The sequence below is a fragment of the Pelophylax lessonae genome, assembly GCF_965119305.1.
Source record: "Pelophylax lessonae genome assembly, chromosome: 13".
Taxonomy (NCBI): Eukaryota; Metazoa; Chordata; class Amphibia; order Anura; family Ranidae; genus Pelophylax; species Pelophylax lessonae.
In genome coordinates, this window is record NC_138780.1 from 45,975,346 (window position 1) to 45,992,142 (window position 16,797).

The 16,797-nt window shown below is 42.1% G+C and overlaps 2 protein-coding genes across 2 annotated transcripts in view; both read left to right on the forward strand.

The window, feature by feature from the left end:
• The window catches only part of LOC309569711 (NACHT, LRR and PYD domains-containing protein 12-like), a 1,096,074-nt gene that overhangs the window by 207,199 nt on the left and 872,078 nt on the right, over positions 1-16,797 (forward strand). The gene's annotated exons all lie outside the window — the stretch shown is intronic.
• LOC309569713 (NACHT, LRR and PYD domains-containing protein 3-like) overlaps positions 11,995-16,797 on the forward strand; it is a gene marked incomplete at its 3' end in the record, with an annotated part of 81,353 nt that continues 76,550 nt past the window's right edge. The window contains exon 1 of the mRNA XM_082275675.1: positions 11,995-12,068. Within this exon, the coding sequence (XP_082131801.1) occupies positions 12,038-12,068 (31 nt within the window). The 5' untranslated portion in view covers positions 11,995-12,037. The remainder of the gene's footprint in view (positions 12,069-16,797) is intronic.

The following is a 16,797-nucleotide window of genomic DNA, read 5'->3' on the forward strand; positions in this document are numbered from 1 at the left end:
CTCAGGACTTCATCACTGTGTACAGCCTGTTATAAAAATATACATACACTCAATATGATGTTCCTGGAGTGATAGAATGTATATGATAGAATAGAGGTGAGAGACAGGCAATAGAATGGTGAGCACTTAGTAGTAGTATTCAGGAGAGTGGTAGGTGATGATAGTATGCAGATAGGTTTTAGCAATCATGTATAGTAACAGGTGGTAGGGGACAGCAGATGAAGTATGCAAGAGAGAGTAACCTAGTGCAATGATAGGTGATGGTAGTCCCAAGAGCTAGCAATCTATGCAGATGATAGAAATAGCTTAGATAGTAATAGTCCCTTTAGTATGCAGTAGTAGATAGTGAAAGTTAGGTTGAGGAAGGAATCCCCTGCGGGGTACTTATTACTAGATGGGTTAGTAGTAGCAAGGTCCAAGAGTAATGGAGTAATCCGGTAGCGAGATACTGGATCGGTAGCGAGGTTCCAGTCTTGTTCAGGCAAGGGGAATAGCTTGAAGCTCCGGCAGCATTGGACAAGACAAGGCAACATGCGGTTTGAACGAGCAATGAGTGAGAGAAAGCCGGCGATTGAAATAGCCGCTCATAGCGGCGCCCGGCGATGACGTCATTGCCCTTAAAGGTGTATGCGTTCCATTTGGATAGCAAGATGGGACGCAATATTAAGAGAGAAATGTGGAAATAAGGGTACCAGAGGTACCAGAACATTACACCGCGTCTTCACAGGTCGCCCCACCAAGTCGTGTCACCCCTGTCTGAACGGGGTCTAAAGGAGTCGTAATTTCAGGAAGGTTTTTTATCTTAATGCATTCTATGCATTAAGATAAAAATCCTTCTGTGTGTAGCAGCCTCCCCAGCACCCCTAATACTTACCTGAGCCCCCTCTCTGTCCACAGCGATGTCCACGCGTCTCTTGGCCGTCCTGGGACTCCCCCTTATGATTAGCTGAGATACAGCCGCAACGCCATTGGCTCCTGTGGCTGTCAGTGAGCCAATCTGGAGAGAGAGGGCGGGGCTGAACGGCAGCTCTGTGTCTGAATGGTCACACGGAGCTGTGACTCGGCTCGGATGCCCCCATAGCAAGCTGCTTGCTGTGGGGGCACTCGATAGGAGGGAGGGACCAGGAGCAGGAACGAGGGACTCGAGAAGAGGATGATCCGGGCTGCTCTGTGCAAAACCAACTGTACAGAGGAGGTAAGTATAACATGTTTGTTATTTTAAAAAAAAAACGAGAATTTATAATCACTTTAAGGAAGACACACATAACATTATTATGGTAAAAGCCATGCACAGAAAACATGCAAAGTTCCACAAGGATCTGCTCAGATTTCTAATAGAAGTAGTTTTCCTCCAGCTCAGGCAATGCTCATGTACTTCACCTTAGGCTGTACAAGCCCGCCAGTCCCAGAAGCTTGAATCTCCTTGGCTTCTTTCAGTGTTGGCCATTGTGAGTTCAGTAGTACCACCACTGTGTTAGCCTGAGGGTCCCACTTAAGGTTAAAGAAGCACCAATGGTACTTCTGAGGGACTACATGGGGCATTGAGAGAGGGGTCTTCGGTCTTAGATTGTGGTGATGTTCTTAGGAAAGTTCTTAATGGTTGGAAGGAAGAAGATAAGGAGGAGTAAGAACTGTGATAATAAAGGAAGGAGGCTCTTTGGTAGATCTACAGAACAAGAAGAATGTAATCTTTCCTGTTTAAAGTTGAAAGTATCATAGTCACATTCTAACACCTCCACTGCACGCAAGATTCTCCATGATTTCTGTGTTCTGCTGCCTGAATGTCTCTTAAGAAAGAAGTCTGAGCTGAAGGGTAAGGCTAAATGTTATTTATATAACTGATGGAATACTACATGAGGCAGGGTGGATCATCCAGATGTGCAATAAGAGGGATCTGTATGGTTTAGACTCACTCTGTATATATTTGGGTCTGGGGTTACTAAACTGCAATCTGTCTTCTTACTGATATAAAGCACTGTAGTTCTCTTGCTCTCAGTGTCTCCTGTATGGAATGTGAATATTTTTGTGACATATGTAGGAATATTGCTGCTCAGCCCTATGCAGTCTATGTGGTTAACATGTATAAGTTGGTCTCAGCCTTGCACCACTCCATACGCCATGTCCTCTGACATGTTTTGCCCCACTCAGCGGGGCTTAATCTTAAGTGGAGTACACACTATAAGCAAATCGGGTGAACAATTGTCTGATTTTCCTTGTTGTTTCACAGCAAGTCTGAACCGAGGCAGGAAATAATGTTTGAAAATTCTCGTATGACAAAGGTTTTTTTGTTGTTGTTTCTGATCATGTGCAGTCTTTCGTTTCTGATTTTTCTTGTATGAAAATCGTATGAAAACCGTACATATTAAATGAAAACTGTGAATTCTTGTTCCCATACGAGAAATATTTTGGAGTTTGATCCTTTGGAAATTTTCATTCGGAAGGTCAGAACCGACTTTTGAAAGTTCAGAAAATCGTACGATTGTTCCTCGAACAAAAATGTTGGCTGATTTTTTTAGGCTGGCCATACATGTTCAACTTTTTCTGTACAATTTTCTGTTAGATTTACCACAAACCAAATAATATGAGGTCAAAGCTAAACAACACTTTCACTTGTATCTAATTAGGCAGGCCTTTGTACTACATAGTTGAAGGTAAATTTCAAGAAAATTGTTCAGAAAATTGTAAGAAAATTGTATCGTGTATGGCCAGACTTATAGTGTGTTTGAGCCTAGAGGTAAGTGGCAGAGGCAGGATTAAAAAGAACACTTGCATCATTGGCTGTGAAAACGAGAATGTGAACATGTGCAAGTGTTTAAGGTGATGAGGTGAATAGAAAATGGGGGAATTGCACTGCAAACTGAAAGACTGACAATATGTAATGCCCCGTACACACGTACCGATCGTCGGCCGAACGATCGGCCGTCTTTTGTCCAGGGCTGTCCTGTCTGTTGAAAACTGCAAAAGACTGCACATGAATTTTGTCGGCCAACAGCAGCCGACTGCAGAAGTGATGTCATGTGATGGTTAACTTTCCGTGTGTTTTGTCTTTTCTGAGCATGCCCAGTCTTGCAAATCTGCTGATTGTCGGCCGAATTCTGTTCTGACTGGCGAACAATCGGCCGTTCTGGTGTTGGCCTACAAAAATTTTAAAGCATGCACATCAGATTCTTTTCGGCCAAAAGTGCGCTGTCGGCTATCGGAAGCATCATACTAACAAGCCTACAATCGGCAGATCGGTCGCCGGCCGAATATTTACGGCCGACAATCGGTACGTGTGTACGGGCCTTAAAAGAAAAAAAAAAAGGATTGAGTGAATGTTAACAAATGATGCTGAAAAGTAATGCAAAAAAAAAAACCAGATGAATAAGGAGTAAAATAATTGAAAGATGCTGTATGGTGAAAATTTTAAGAAAATAGATATGATATGTTGTCAAAAGTGTAAAAATAAGGAATTCTTTGGAAAAAAAATCGAATAAAAATAGGATGAAAAAGAAAAAATGAATTTTTGATGAAATGTAAATGTAAAAGACAAACAAATACAGTGGTGAATTACTGACAATTGAGTTGTATTCTCCAATAAAAACATTTGTCGGTCGATCATCCTGGTCAAGGAACATCATGAAGGATGGAAAGTCCTAAAAAAATTCCTAGGAAAAAGACAAAAAGTACCTCTAATGTAAAGAACATGTCTTGTCATCTGTCCAATCCATTGAAAAACTGTACTGTTCAGATTCCATTCTATCACGCTCCTTCTTGAGTCTATAGATGTGGATAAATGAGGATTTACCATTGTGAGGTCCTAAGTGCTGTGTTGATAAATATTCAAATATGCAGAAGATAAAAAATGATAAGCAGGAAGGACTAAACCTACTAGATAAGAACTATTGGTGGGAAAGAAAAAGACGCCAGACAATGGCTTCAATCAATAATTTGTATTTAAGATAATGACTAAAGTCTTGCTGAATAAATCCACACAAACATACTGGTAATCCAAACTTAAGAAAAATTTTAGACAGAAAAGATGCGATGTTACTGATATACAGCTGAATCTTTATCTTTTGCAAATGTGAATGAAAAATGTCACGTTTTATTAGACAAAAAAAATAAATAAAAATATATATATATATGTCAACAATCTCTGAGCAAGGCTCAATCAATATGTTTCAAATTATTAGACTTGACCTTTGCAACCCTGGCAGTTCTGTCACTGGTGTCAGTAGTTTTTATTTTTGTTTTATTTTTTACCATTTCAATTTAATTATGTTTTCATTATTTTTTATTATTTGTTATAATTTTTTAGGAGCCCGTTTGGGGGGGGGGGGGGGGCATTGGGGATATATCAGTGGTCTAAACAGACCTCTGATGTTACACCTTTGAGACAAAGAAAAGAGATTGAGGACACAGCCCTCAATCTCCATCTCTGCAGCCTCAGCAGCAGAGAATGAATGGAGGGGAACAGCTCTGTATAGAGCTTCCCCTTCATTCACAAAGTGAAACATAGGAAAACGTTTACTATACTTTAATTATGAATCTACTGAGTCAGTGATTGGTACAAAATAGTCTCTCTATTTAATCAGACAAGGAAGGGGCCAGTAAATAACACATTTATCCCCACTCTCCATCCGAATGCGAAAATTACCCTCTTCCCGGTCAAAAGCCCCCCTCTCAGCACAAATCGTTGCCCCCCCAACCCAGCCTCCTATCTCAAATACCCCTCAATCCCCCCCTCCTAGCGCACATCTCTTCTCACCCAAGAAAATCTCCCCCCAGCACACATCCTCTTTCACCGCAAATTTCCTATTCTAGAACAAATCCACCCAAACCCCCCTCTTAGCCTAAATCATCCCACCCCCTTCCTAGCAGCACTAACCCTCCCTCCCAGTACAACCCCCCCATCCTCCCTCCTAGCACAAATCCCCGCTCTTAGACCGATCCCTTCTACCCCCTTCCCAATACAAATCCTCACCCCCAAATCCCTCCTCTAAGCATAAATCACCCCCCCCATCCTAGCAACATAAACCCTCTCTCCCAGGCACAACCCCAACCCCCTTCCTAGCTCAAATCACCTCCCCCCAATTCCCATCTTAGCCCAATCCTCCCTTCCTCCCAGCATAAATTGATTCCCCACCTGTAAATCTGAGTTGGGTAGCACAGTCATGAGGAGGTATGCTAGGCTGTGTTCTCCCCACTCCTGCTAGACCTGCGATCCTCCATAGTCCAATAGTCCATGCAGCAGATGACACAACGCTCTCAGTTCAGACTATACACAGCTTGATTACCCCCTCATTCTCACCCTATATTCTTACCTCCCTGCAGCCGGAAATCTCAGTAGGGGGTGGGTACGTGCACAGTCCGATGAGAGAGTGATCCCATGTCATCTGCCATTTGGAGGATCTGACAGGAGTGGGGAGATCACAACCCAGCACAGCACCCCCCTAGATCTGACCCAGTGGAGAAAGCAAGGGGACTAGGAGACAGCAAAGGGGCTGGGGGCAGCAGGGGGAAGCTATATAGGAGGGGATTTTGCATACTGTGGTTGTAACAAGTGTTTTTTTGAGCTACTGTTGCCTTTCTATTGTCGCAAACTAGTCTGACCACTCTCCCCTGACATCAATAAGGTTGTGACAGAACCAACTCAGTGTGCTTGTGTGCTTCTGTCAGTATATATTCTGTCTCTCTTCCTCCAGTCTTGAACATAGATATCAGATATTCTAGCTGCCCTACATACAAGACTAAGTATAAATAGTTGGGTCGGGGAAAATAAAGAGTTTGCTCATTGAAAATAATTCTCTCTTTGCCTTTAATGAATATATATGATACCTACCTAACCGGGCTGCATATACTGAAAGTGTTACACTAGTTCGTGGAAAAAAGGAGGTTAAATGGTAGGTATAAGCTATAGGCAGAGAGACGGTTTTGTGAATTTTCAAAAATTAGCATACAAGACTAGCCAACAATAGCTTGTATAAGATCTGGAACCATTTATTGAACAAACTCACATAAAATATTTACCACACAGGAGGCCACTCCCCCCCCCACCCCCATCATATTACCCTGACAATACAAAGTGTAACCAGAAACATATTTAACCTGAGCTAATTAACTAGTCAACTGGACAGAAACAGTAGGTGAATGGGAATCCACACCTAGACAATGTTATATTTAACATGCTAATTAACTAAGCACTTAAACCAGCCTGGGTGACTAGACTATTCAGCCCCTACAACAGTGAATAAAAATGACACATTATTACAAGTATAAACATATCCCCCAAGGATTTGCTAGTAGAGACAATAGGTGTTCCAATTAACAATTAACCATGTCCTCCACATATAAGCAATGCTTTGAATAATCAGGAATATCAGACGGCATGGCAGTGGTCTACAACAGACTATATGGTAAAGCTCATACAATGTTCCATCATTCTGATACAGTGAAATTAATATATCATAGATTTCTTCAGGGATATTGTAGATAAATATTACTGTCCCATTTGAAGTAATAAAACCATATTCTCAGTGTCCATTAATTAGTTGTCCATTTTCTCAGTCACCCTGTGCCCCTAATAGACAAAGGTGACTTACACATAAGAGGTACCTGGGGAGCTGAGACAGGGATTTCCCAACCTCTCTAAGGTAAGCTGGATTCCACGAGCCCCCCAACCAAAGTGACTCCTGTCACAAAGGTATTTTCCTCCACACAACTGCCGCTCACTGGATATTCTCTCTTTTTCAGGATCATTCTCTGCAAACCCGAGAGATGGTTGTTCGTAAAAATCTCTGTAGCTCAGCAGTTGTTATATATTCAGACCAACCCGCCTGGCACCAACAACCATGCCACATTCAAAGTCACTTAAACCCCCATTCTTCCCTATTCTGATGCTCGGTTTGAACTTCATCATAGTGTCTTAACCATGTCTAGATGCCATGTGATTGGCAGATTATTAATTTGTGTTACCAAACAATTGAACCTCATAAAGTGTCCGGTGAGTGTATCATATTTGGGGGTTCTAATACATTTTCAAGCAAAAAATGTAGATTTTTACATATGTGAGAGAAACATCAGAATTGGCCGAGGTCTAAAGTGGTTAAACTGGATGGAGTGGTTTTGTTTTTCAAGCTTACCAACTTCTATGTAACCAGGTAAAATGTTCACCTGCTGGAATGTATTATCTGACTCAAGAAAAAAGTTTCATTTTTAGGTTTTAAGATCCCTTAAATTTTAACTATACTTCTATACAATTATCCTTCTTCAATTCAAAGGTTAAATTAAAAAGTTGGCTTTTGCCTTCTCTCACTTTACAGAAGTATAGTTATAATTTAAGGTATCTTAAAAACTAAAAACAAAACTTTTTTTTTTTTCATATAAATTATTATTTTTCAGCACAGTGCAGACATACAAAAATATATATTTTGACGGTTACAATAAGACGTTCTCCCTGGTCTCCCCTTCCCGTGATCCCACCTTTACCCCACCCCATCTTACTTTACCCCTCTATTCCTTTATTGTGTGTCTTCTCCTACTTCTCCATTTGCCTGCCTCCCCTGTTACACCCCTAATCCACCCACATTTCTGAATATCTGCTAGTCTTTTTGAAATCTGCCCATTTTCCCCATTTATTTGAAAAACTCTCTATCTGATCTTCTTCTCTGTTTCCTAAGTACTCCATATTGTTTATGTATTCAATTCTTTTGAACCACTCTCTAAGAGGGGGATCTTTCTGCTTCTAGCCATTTTTTTGGGACTACCCCCTTTGCTGTGTTTATTAGGTTTGGTACTTTCGTACTTTTATAATGCTGTTTTGATTTATCTGTTTTATGGAATAAACAAACCCAGGGGTCATCAATGATATCCTCCTTCTTGGATCTGATGGGTTGCAGCAGTGATTTCACAAAATGTTTTAACTGAAGATATCTCCATTCATTTAGCAACATGTTTTCTCCGCTAGTTTTAAGTTTGTGGTATGACCTTATCTTTCCACCCTGTATGATGTCTTTTAACTGCATTTTTTTAATCCAATTGTCAAATTATGTCTCATTCCCAGGTGCAAAATATTTAGTGCCTTCTAGTGGTAGTAGTGGGGAATTATCCAGCATCCAGCGTGCTTTCCGAACGGGCATTCAGTGCTGCCGGAGGTTTTGTGACAGATAAGAGATCGTATCTGTCCCCAGACTACATGCATCGGCTGACATTTATCAAAATTCCATAGTTACATAGTAGTTAAAGTTGAATAAAGACAATAGTCCATCCAGTTCAACCTGTGTAGGTGTGTGTGGCCATAATCATCTCTCATACCCCTTAATGTTCTGATCCTTGAGATGTATGTCCAAAAGTCTTTTGAAAGTAACCATACTTCCCCCAGAAACTACCTCTTGTAGTAGAGAATTCCACAATCTTGTTGCCCTAACAGTAAAGAACCCCCTGCGTTGCCTGAGGTTTAAAACGCTTCTCCTCTAATCGCATTGCATGTCCTCGCGTCCTCATGCAATCCTTGCGAATGAATAGCTTTTTTTCTATGCTGAGATCACAATTGAGGTATTTGTAAATCAATATCATATCCCCTCTCAGTCGTGTCTTCTCCAGGGAGAATAAATTAAGCGATTGTAGATGCTCTTCATAATTAAGGTCCTCCAATCCCCTAATTAGTTTAGTTGCCCTTCTCTGTACTCTCTCCAGCTCCAACACATCCATCCCGAGGACTGGTGACCAGAACTGGATAGAATACTCCAGATGCGGTCGGACCAGAGTTTTATAAAGCGGTAGAATTATCGTTTTATCTCTGGAATACATCCCCTTCTTTATGCATGCTAATATTCTGCCGGCTTTGGCAGCTGCCGCTTGACATTGCATGCTATTGCCTAGTCTATCCTCTACCAAGACTCCCAGATCTTTCTCAATTTTTGATTCCCCCAAAGGTTCCCCCCTAAAGTGTATTGTGCTTTTATGTTTTTAGTCCCCAATTGCAAAACCTTACACTTCTCCACATTAAACCTCATTTGCCATGTCGTTGCCCACTCTGTTATTTTGTTCAGGTCATCCTGTAAGATATCTAGTTCATGCTGTGCAGTTATTGCCCTGCCCAATGTTGTGTCATCTGTAAAAACTGATATAGAACTAATGATTCAGTCCTCAATGCTGTTTATGAATAACTTGAACAAGGTTGGTTCCAGTACTGAGCCTTGGGGGACCCCACTAACCACCCCAGACCAGTCTGAGTATGCGCTATTTATTACCACCCTTTGGACACGCCCTTTTAGCCAGTTCCATATCCAAAAACAAACCTTATGGTCGATGCCTGCAGGCCTTATTTTATAAATTAAGCGCTTGTGGGGAACTGTATCAAACGCCTTAGCGAAATCCAGGTACACCACATCCACTGGTCTCCCCCATCTAGCTCACAGCTCACCTCCTCATAGAATGTTAACAGATTGGTTTAACAAGAACGCCCATTTGTAAACCCGTGCTGATTACTGCTGATGATGTTGTTGTCTTTAGCAAACTCTATGATATAGTCCCTTATCATCCCCTCCAGAAGTTTACATACTATCAATGTCAGGCTGACCGGCCTATAATTTCCCGGGACATGCCTCTGCCCTTTTTTGAATATCGGTATCCCCTGGTACATTTCCTGTCATAATACTGTCAGCAAAGATCAGGAACAGTGGTCTAGATATAGTTTTACTAAGTTCTTTGAGTACTCTCGGATGTACGCCATCCGAGAGTACTCTTTGACCCTTTGTCAGCCATAGCGGCAAGTCCTGTGGATTATTGCTAACCATACAGTCATGGTCAGTGTACTCCTTTTTCAGTATAAAGACTGAGGAGAAAAAAGCATTAAGCACAGTTGCCTTTTCAGTGTCCCCTGTAACCATCCTCCCATCATCGTTAATTATGTGTGCAATATGCTCTGCCCTAGTTTTTTTGCTCTTGATATATTTAAAGAATTTCTTAGGGTTCCTTTTACTATCCTCCGCTATTTGTCTCTCAAAGTTGATTTTAGCCATTTTGATTTTGTATTTACATTTCTTATTTGCCTCCTTGTATTGCTGGAAAGCCGATACTGTGCTCTCTGATTTATATTTCTTGAAGGCCATTTTTTTCCCCTAATAAGTTTTTTAACATTATGGTTTAGCCAGCCAGGTTTGGCTTTGTCTCTTCTAAATTTATTTCCCATAGGAATGCACTGTGAGATGCATTTGTTTAATATGTTCCTAAAGCATTCCCATTTTTCCTCCGTGGTCAGTGTTCCTAGGGTTTGGTCCCAGTTTACCCTTTCCATCATTAAGCACAATTTGGGAAAGTTTGCCCTTCTGAAGTTTGGGGTTCTTATGCTCCCCTCTTGCCTTGTTATATTGTTCTTTACGCTAAATGTGATCATCCTTTGATCGCTAGAGCCCAGGTTGTCCTGGACTCCTACCTCCGAGATTAGGTCTGGGTCATTAGTGATTAATAGATCCAGCACTGCATTTTCTCTAGTAGGAGAATCCACCAGCTGAGACATTTAGTTGTCCTGTAAGGTTTCCATGAAGAGATGGGCCTTCTGTGAGTGTGTAGTCCCCTCTTCCCAGTCAATGTTGGGATAATTGAAGTCCCCTAATATGATTACTGATCTCAGCTTTGCCACTTTATCCAACAGTGATATAAATTCCAGCTCTACCTCCTCCCTTTGGTTGGGTGGTCTACAACAAACCCCCACAATTATTTTTCCACAATTCAGACCTGAATTAGCAGCAGCTATCAACCCCCGGGTGCCAATGTCGATGATTAAGTGCTTTTTGGATCTGGAATCTATGAAAGACTGTCTAGGCAGCCTAGCTTTTTGGGTGTTGATATCTTGGGGAAGAATTTTTTTTGTATAGGTTTCATGGGCACAACTAACACTCAAAGACCAATTTTTCTGCACCTGTTTGACAGGTGCATATTTCAATTTTTGACAGCAAGGCCAATTCTTGCTTTCATCAAGAGCACCTCTATAGGGTTATGGTGTGAAGGCACCACCAACACCCAAAGCCCAATTTTTCTGCACCTACTTCTATCCAAAGTCTGTGAAAGAGACACCAAAAAGAGACACCAAAAACGCTTTTTGCGATTTTTTTTTACCAAACATAGGTAGCATAAAACAAATTGGCTGAAAATGTTAAAAAAATTTGATTTTTACATTTTTTTGGGGGGGAATTTCATATAAAAAAATGTGAAAAATATTGCTATTTTTGCAAAATTTACGCTCTTTTTTTGTTTATAGCGCATGATCAAAAATTCGCACAGGTGATCAAATACCACCAAAAGAAAGCTCTGTTTGTGGGAAAAAAAGGATGCCAAATTCGTTTAGATACAGCGTCGCACGACCGCGCAATTGTCCATTAAAGTCACGCAGTGCCCGAATCGCAAAATACCCCCTGGTCAGGAAGGGGGTAAAATCTTCCGGGGCTTAAGTGGTTAACTGATCCGACTTATAGCATGTGACTTGTGCTCTGAGGATCTTGAAGGGGAACCCCACGCCAACATTTTTTTTAAAAATGGCATGGGTTCTCCCCAATCCTTACCAGGCCCTTTGTGTCTGATATGGATCTTAAGGGAATCTTAAAGGGAACCCCCACGCCAAAATAAATCTAAAAAAAAGGCGTGAACCTGTCACTACATAGTATTTACATGCACTTGATGGACATTGAGACTTGATGGATATTGTGCTAAGTATATCTATTCATTTTCAATGGGCCCTCAATGATTGCCTGTGGACCAAAAAAAAAAAACACTTTTTCTGGTGCAGTGTTTGAGTTCTTTATTAAATGATTTGCGATGTTGGGGGTTGGAGATCTTTCTTGTGTCTGTATGCCTTTAAAAATGAATGGTAATGCACCCCATTCTCATCCACCAAGTCTTGGTTCTTTTATTGTTGACGGATTCTTTTTCATCAATTTATCAATATTTATTGAATTTTATTAACATTGCAGATTCTTTGAAATGGGAAGAATGTGACGTGTCTCGGTGTATACAACAAACTGTTTTCTACTCTAAATGGACTGATCACAAATAAAAAATGGAAAAATCAAACCAGTGGGAATTACCCGGTAAGCATCAATTAATCACCTTTTATTTATATCATCTTTACAGAGAAGTACAGCTATATTATTTACATTTTTTTGGGGGTGGGGATGGGTACAGCACCAAACACATTAGGTATATGTAATAACATGTATCCCATTTTCCTGCAGACTGCGGCTTCTTGTGAAAATCTTTCCTGCAATATATGCTTCATATCCAGATATCTTCTAGCGCTATGAGACTTAAAGGGTTTGTAAAATCACATAGTGACTTTACATGTATGCATGCAGATATGCTGCCATGAATGAAAGGTGTAAGTGTTTTTTTTAAATGAAAAGGCTAAATACTATTTCTGACAACGCAGCTGTGCAGTCACGTGTGTGTCATTGCCCCCTTGAGGACTGCTGGATATTACACTTTTGGGTCCCCCTGGGTTACCGTTAGCAACACTGTCATTCACAATTTAACACTTTGCTACTTGGCTCAGTCAATGATCAGTCCAGGGGTTTTTGGTGTTTTATTTTGACCACTTCAATACTTTCCCCCCTTCCCGTCCAGGCCAATTTTCAGCTTTTAGCGCTGTTGCATTTTGAATGACAATTGCACGGTCATGCAACACTGTACCTAAACCAAATTTATGTAATTTTTTCCCACAAATAGAGCTTTTTTTGGTGGTATTTGATCACTGCAAGTTTTTTTCTTTTTTGCTACACAAATAAAAAAAGTCCGAAAAGTTTGAAAAAAAAAAGTTTTTTGTTTATGTTATAAAATTTTGTAAATAGATACGTTTTTTTTCCTGCACTGATGAGGCTGCACTGACAGGCACTGATAGGCGGCACTGATGGGCACTGATAGGCCGCACTAATGGGCACTGATAGGTGGCACTGATGGGCGGCACTGATAGGCAGCACTGGTGGGCAATATTGGGCACTGGTGGGTGGCACTGATAGATAGCAATGATGGGCATGGTGGGCAGCACTGATAGATGACAATGGTGGGCAGCACTGATGGGGAGGGCACCACTGGCAGGCTCCCTGAGCCCTGATGGCCATGGTGGGCATCCCTGGTGGGGTATTCCTGGTGGCCATGGGTGGGCATGCCTGGTGGCTCTAGTGGCACCCCCCAAGGGTCTGCACTGGTAATCAACGCTCTGATTACCAGCACAGACCCCCCTGTCAGGCCCCCCTGCGCGCCCCCAGGCTCGACGTCATATGACGGTGGGTCAGGATAATGCAACCACCTTCCCGTCAATTGCCTATAGGGCAAGCGGGAAGTGGTTAAATAGGGATGGGAGAGGGAAATAATGGAATACTCCAAATTACCTATTCACAAGTTGAGAGGACTCCTATCTGATGATGCAGCCAGGCTGCTGATCCACCTTGCCACTCAGGTAGATTTGGGTTTAAATCTCTTGCCAAAAGACTTGATGAACTACATTTCTCTTCGGGACACTCTCTTCAGTATCCTCTTTCTGGACTGCTGACATCCTACCTTTGGGGTAGCCCCCCTCAGGTTAGGCCCCTTGACACAATCCACTGTACTCACGATACTGTTTTTGTAGGGTCTCCAGTGTCTCCCCACTTAGTCAGTTCCTGTACCTCTGGGTTCATCTCCGTTCCTCTGGCCCTCAGGACGATCTCCTGATGCCATATGCCACTGCTACAGAGGAGGAGGCAGGCGCCACCCTCCCTTTGGGACTCTGCTCTCCAGCCAAAGACCCCGCAGCACATGTGCTCCTGGCTTTTATACAGTATCCCAGAATGCACCGAGACAGCCAGTCTCTGCCAATCACCAGGACTGTATCAAAGCCTATGTACCCATTGGTCAGGTTTCCTCCCACTGTCCAACATGCCTCCCTATTAGACCAGTGTGAAACACTCTCTAGACCCAATGAATCACATACTGAGCACACTGAGAAGACCTAATTCACAGATCCTGCTCTCTGGTAGGCAGAAAGCACTATAGATTTGCCTGCTGCTCCTCTGATAGGCAGACAGAGCCAAAAACTACACTCTCACTATCACCTACCTAGGAGGGTGCTACACGTGATCCCCCTGCCCCCTGTGCTGGCCAGCCTCAGATTCCCAGCCAAGATTCCCCTGTGATGTCAGTCGGCCAGCAGAGGGAATCTCTGTCTCTCCTGCTTCCCTCCATAGATCGAGGCTGGCCAGCACAGGGGGATCACGTGACTGCATTTTCATTAATGGCAGCATATCTGCATGGTATACATTGATATGATACATTAAAATGTGCAGCTAATTAGGGTTGGGAGGGGCGGGAAGGAAATGCTCTCATGCTGACAGGGAGAGAGGGGGAAGAGCGCTGCAGATGACGAGGCACGTATGCTGACCACAGTAATCAGGGCTCAGCAGCCATGATTATGGTGGTCAGCAGAGGCAGGGGGAGACAGGAACTGACAGGATGAACAAGGTTTATTACCAGTTAGGAAGAGAAGAATTGCACAGCACAAGCACTGTGCTGTTGTTCATGCCTTAAAGGAACAGGATCTTCATTTTTTTAGGGTTACAAAGGCTTTAAAGTGCGTGTCAAGTGTGTAAACAAGGCAAATTGCTGTTCTGTCCAGAGGAAAGATGTGGATCCTGTGTCTCTGCAAAGCAGGGTTATGGATCCATGCCTTCTAGTAAAAGCACGTTACATAGTTACATAGTAGGTGAGGTTGAATAAAGACAATAGTCCATCCAGTTCAACTTGTGTAGGTGTGTGTGGCCATAATCATCTCTCATACCCCTGAATGTTCTGATCCTTGAGATGTACGTCTAAGAGTCTTTTGGAAGCAACCATACTTCCCGCAGAAACCACCTCTTGTGGTAGAGAATTCCACATTCTTGTAGCCCTAACATGAAAGAACCCACCGCGTTGCCTGAGGTTGAAACGCTTCTCCTCTTATCGCATTGTATGCCCTCGAGTCATCATGCAATCCTTTCGACTGAATAGCTTTTTTTCAATGCTGAGATCACCATTGAGATATTTATAAATTGCTATCATGTCCCCTCTCAGGCATCTCTTCTCCAGGGAGAATAAATCAAGCGATTGCAGACGCTCTTCATAATTAAGGTCCTCTAATCCCCTAATTAGTTTAGTTGCCCTTCTCTGGCCTCACATCCCTCCTGAGGACTGGCGACCAGAACTGGACAGAATACTCCAGATGTGGTAGGACCATATACTCCAGATGTGGTCGCACCTCATACAGTTTAGGGACCCATTCACACTAGAAACTGCACATACCTGTCATTTTTGACTGTATGTTTACATGCATTTGAAGAGCATTTGAAGCTTGTTCAATGCACGCTTGACAAGTGCTTGAATGGTTTTGCACTGTGCTTAGCACTGCGTTTGCAGAGCATTTTTTCTATACTTTTTTGGGGCTTGGATTACTTGGCTTAAAGGGACGCAATGTGGTGCATTTGAAGCATGTCTGTAGTGTGCTCCCTGCGTTTGCAGAGCAGAAAAATACAGCATGCTCTAATTTTTTTTTAACTGTGTTGAACTGCACTGCAATGATGTGAACTATGCCTATAGGATTACGTTGAGTTTGGGCTGTCTATGCAGTTGGAGTGCAGTTCAAAATGCATCCAACTGCGTTCGTGTGTAGTAAAACACAGGTTAGACACACATTTAACACTTTTATCTCCACTGATGTTAACCCCTTCCCAGCCAGTGTCATTCTTGCAGTGATTATTTAGTGCATATTTTTAGCACTGATCACTGGATTAGTGTCACTGGTCCCCAAAAAGTGTCAGTTATTGTTGGAATGTCCAACGCAATATTGCAGTCCTGTTATTTCGCTAATCGTCGCCATTACTAGTAAAAACATAAATAAAAATATCCCATAGTTTGTAGACGCTATAATTTTTGCACAAACCAATCAATATACGCCTGTGGGATTTTTTTTTGTCAAAATATATAGCAGAATACATATTGGCCTAAATTATTGAAGAAATTTGATTATTTTCAGTTTTTTATTGGGGGTGTTTTTTAGCAGAAATAAACATTTTTTTTTTTTTCAAAATTGACGCTCTTTTTTTGTTTATAGCGCAAAAAATAAAAACAGCAGAGATGATCAAATACCACTGAAATAGCATAAATTATATAATATAAATAGCATAAAATATTGATGGGAGCTTAACCTTCTTGGCGGTATTCCTGAGCGTGACTCTGGGTTAATTTTCTCTGCCAGGAGCGGTAACCACGAGTCACGCTCGGGGTAACATTGCAGAGCTCCCCTTACCTTCTCCTGGCGATCTAGCGATCGCCTTCGCTGTGATCGCCGGCCGGCATCTGACTTCTTGGTTCCGTTCTCTGCGAGCAGCGGTGGCGCATGAGAGCGGAACTGGGCGGGGAATTCAAAAAGTGTAAACATAAAAATTACACACACATAAAAGAGGTGATACATTGTAATCTGAGAGGATTACACTGTATTACCTCAGATCTGACACTTGATCACTGTACAGTGCCCCTTACCTGCCATTTTACTGTCATTTGTGCCCATAAAATATTTATAAGATGGTATCAAAAAAGCACCACTTTACTACAAAAGCGCTTTTGGACCAGTTGAGTGACAGCGACACGGAGGTGCTTGCTGAACTGAACAATAGTGATTCGTGGGGAGATTTGTCGTCTGACACTTATCGGGCAAGTGACAATGACAATGATCCTGCACCTAACCTCAGTGATGTGCGCACTTGGTGCTCTATTGACTGTGATACGGAACAGGCAGCATCCCCCAAGATTCCC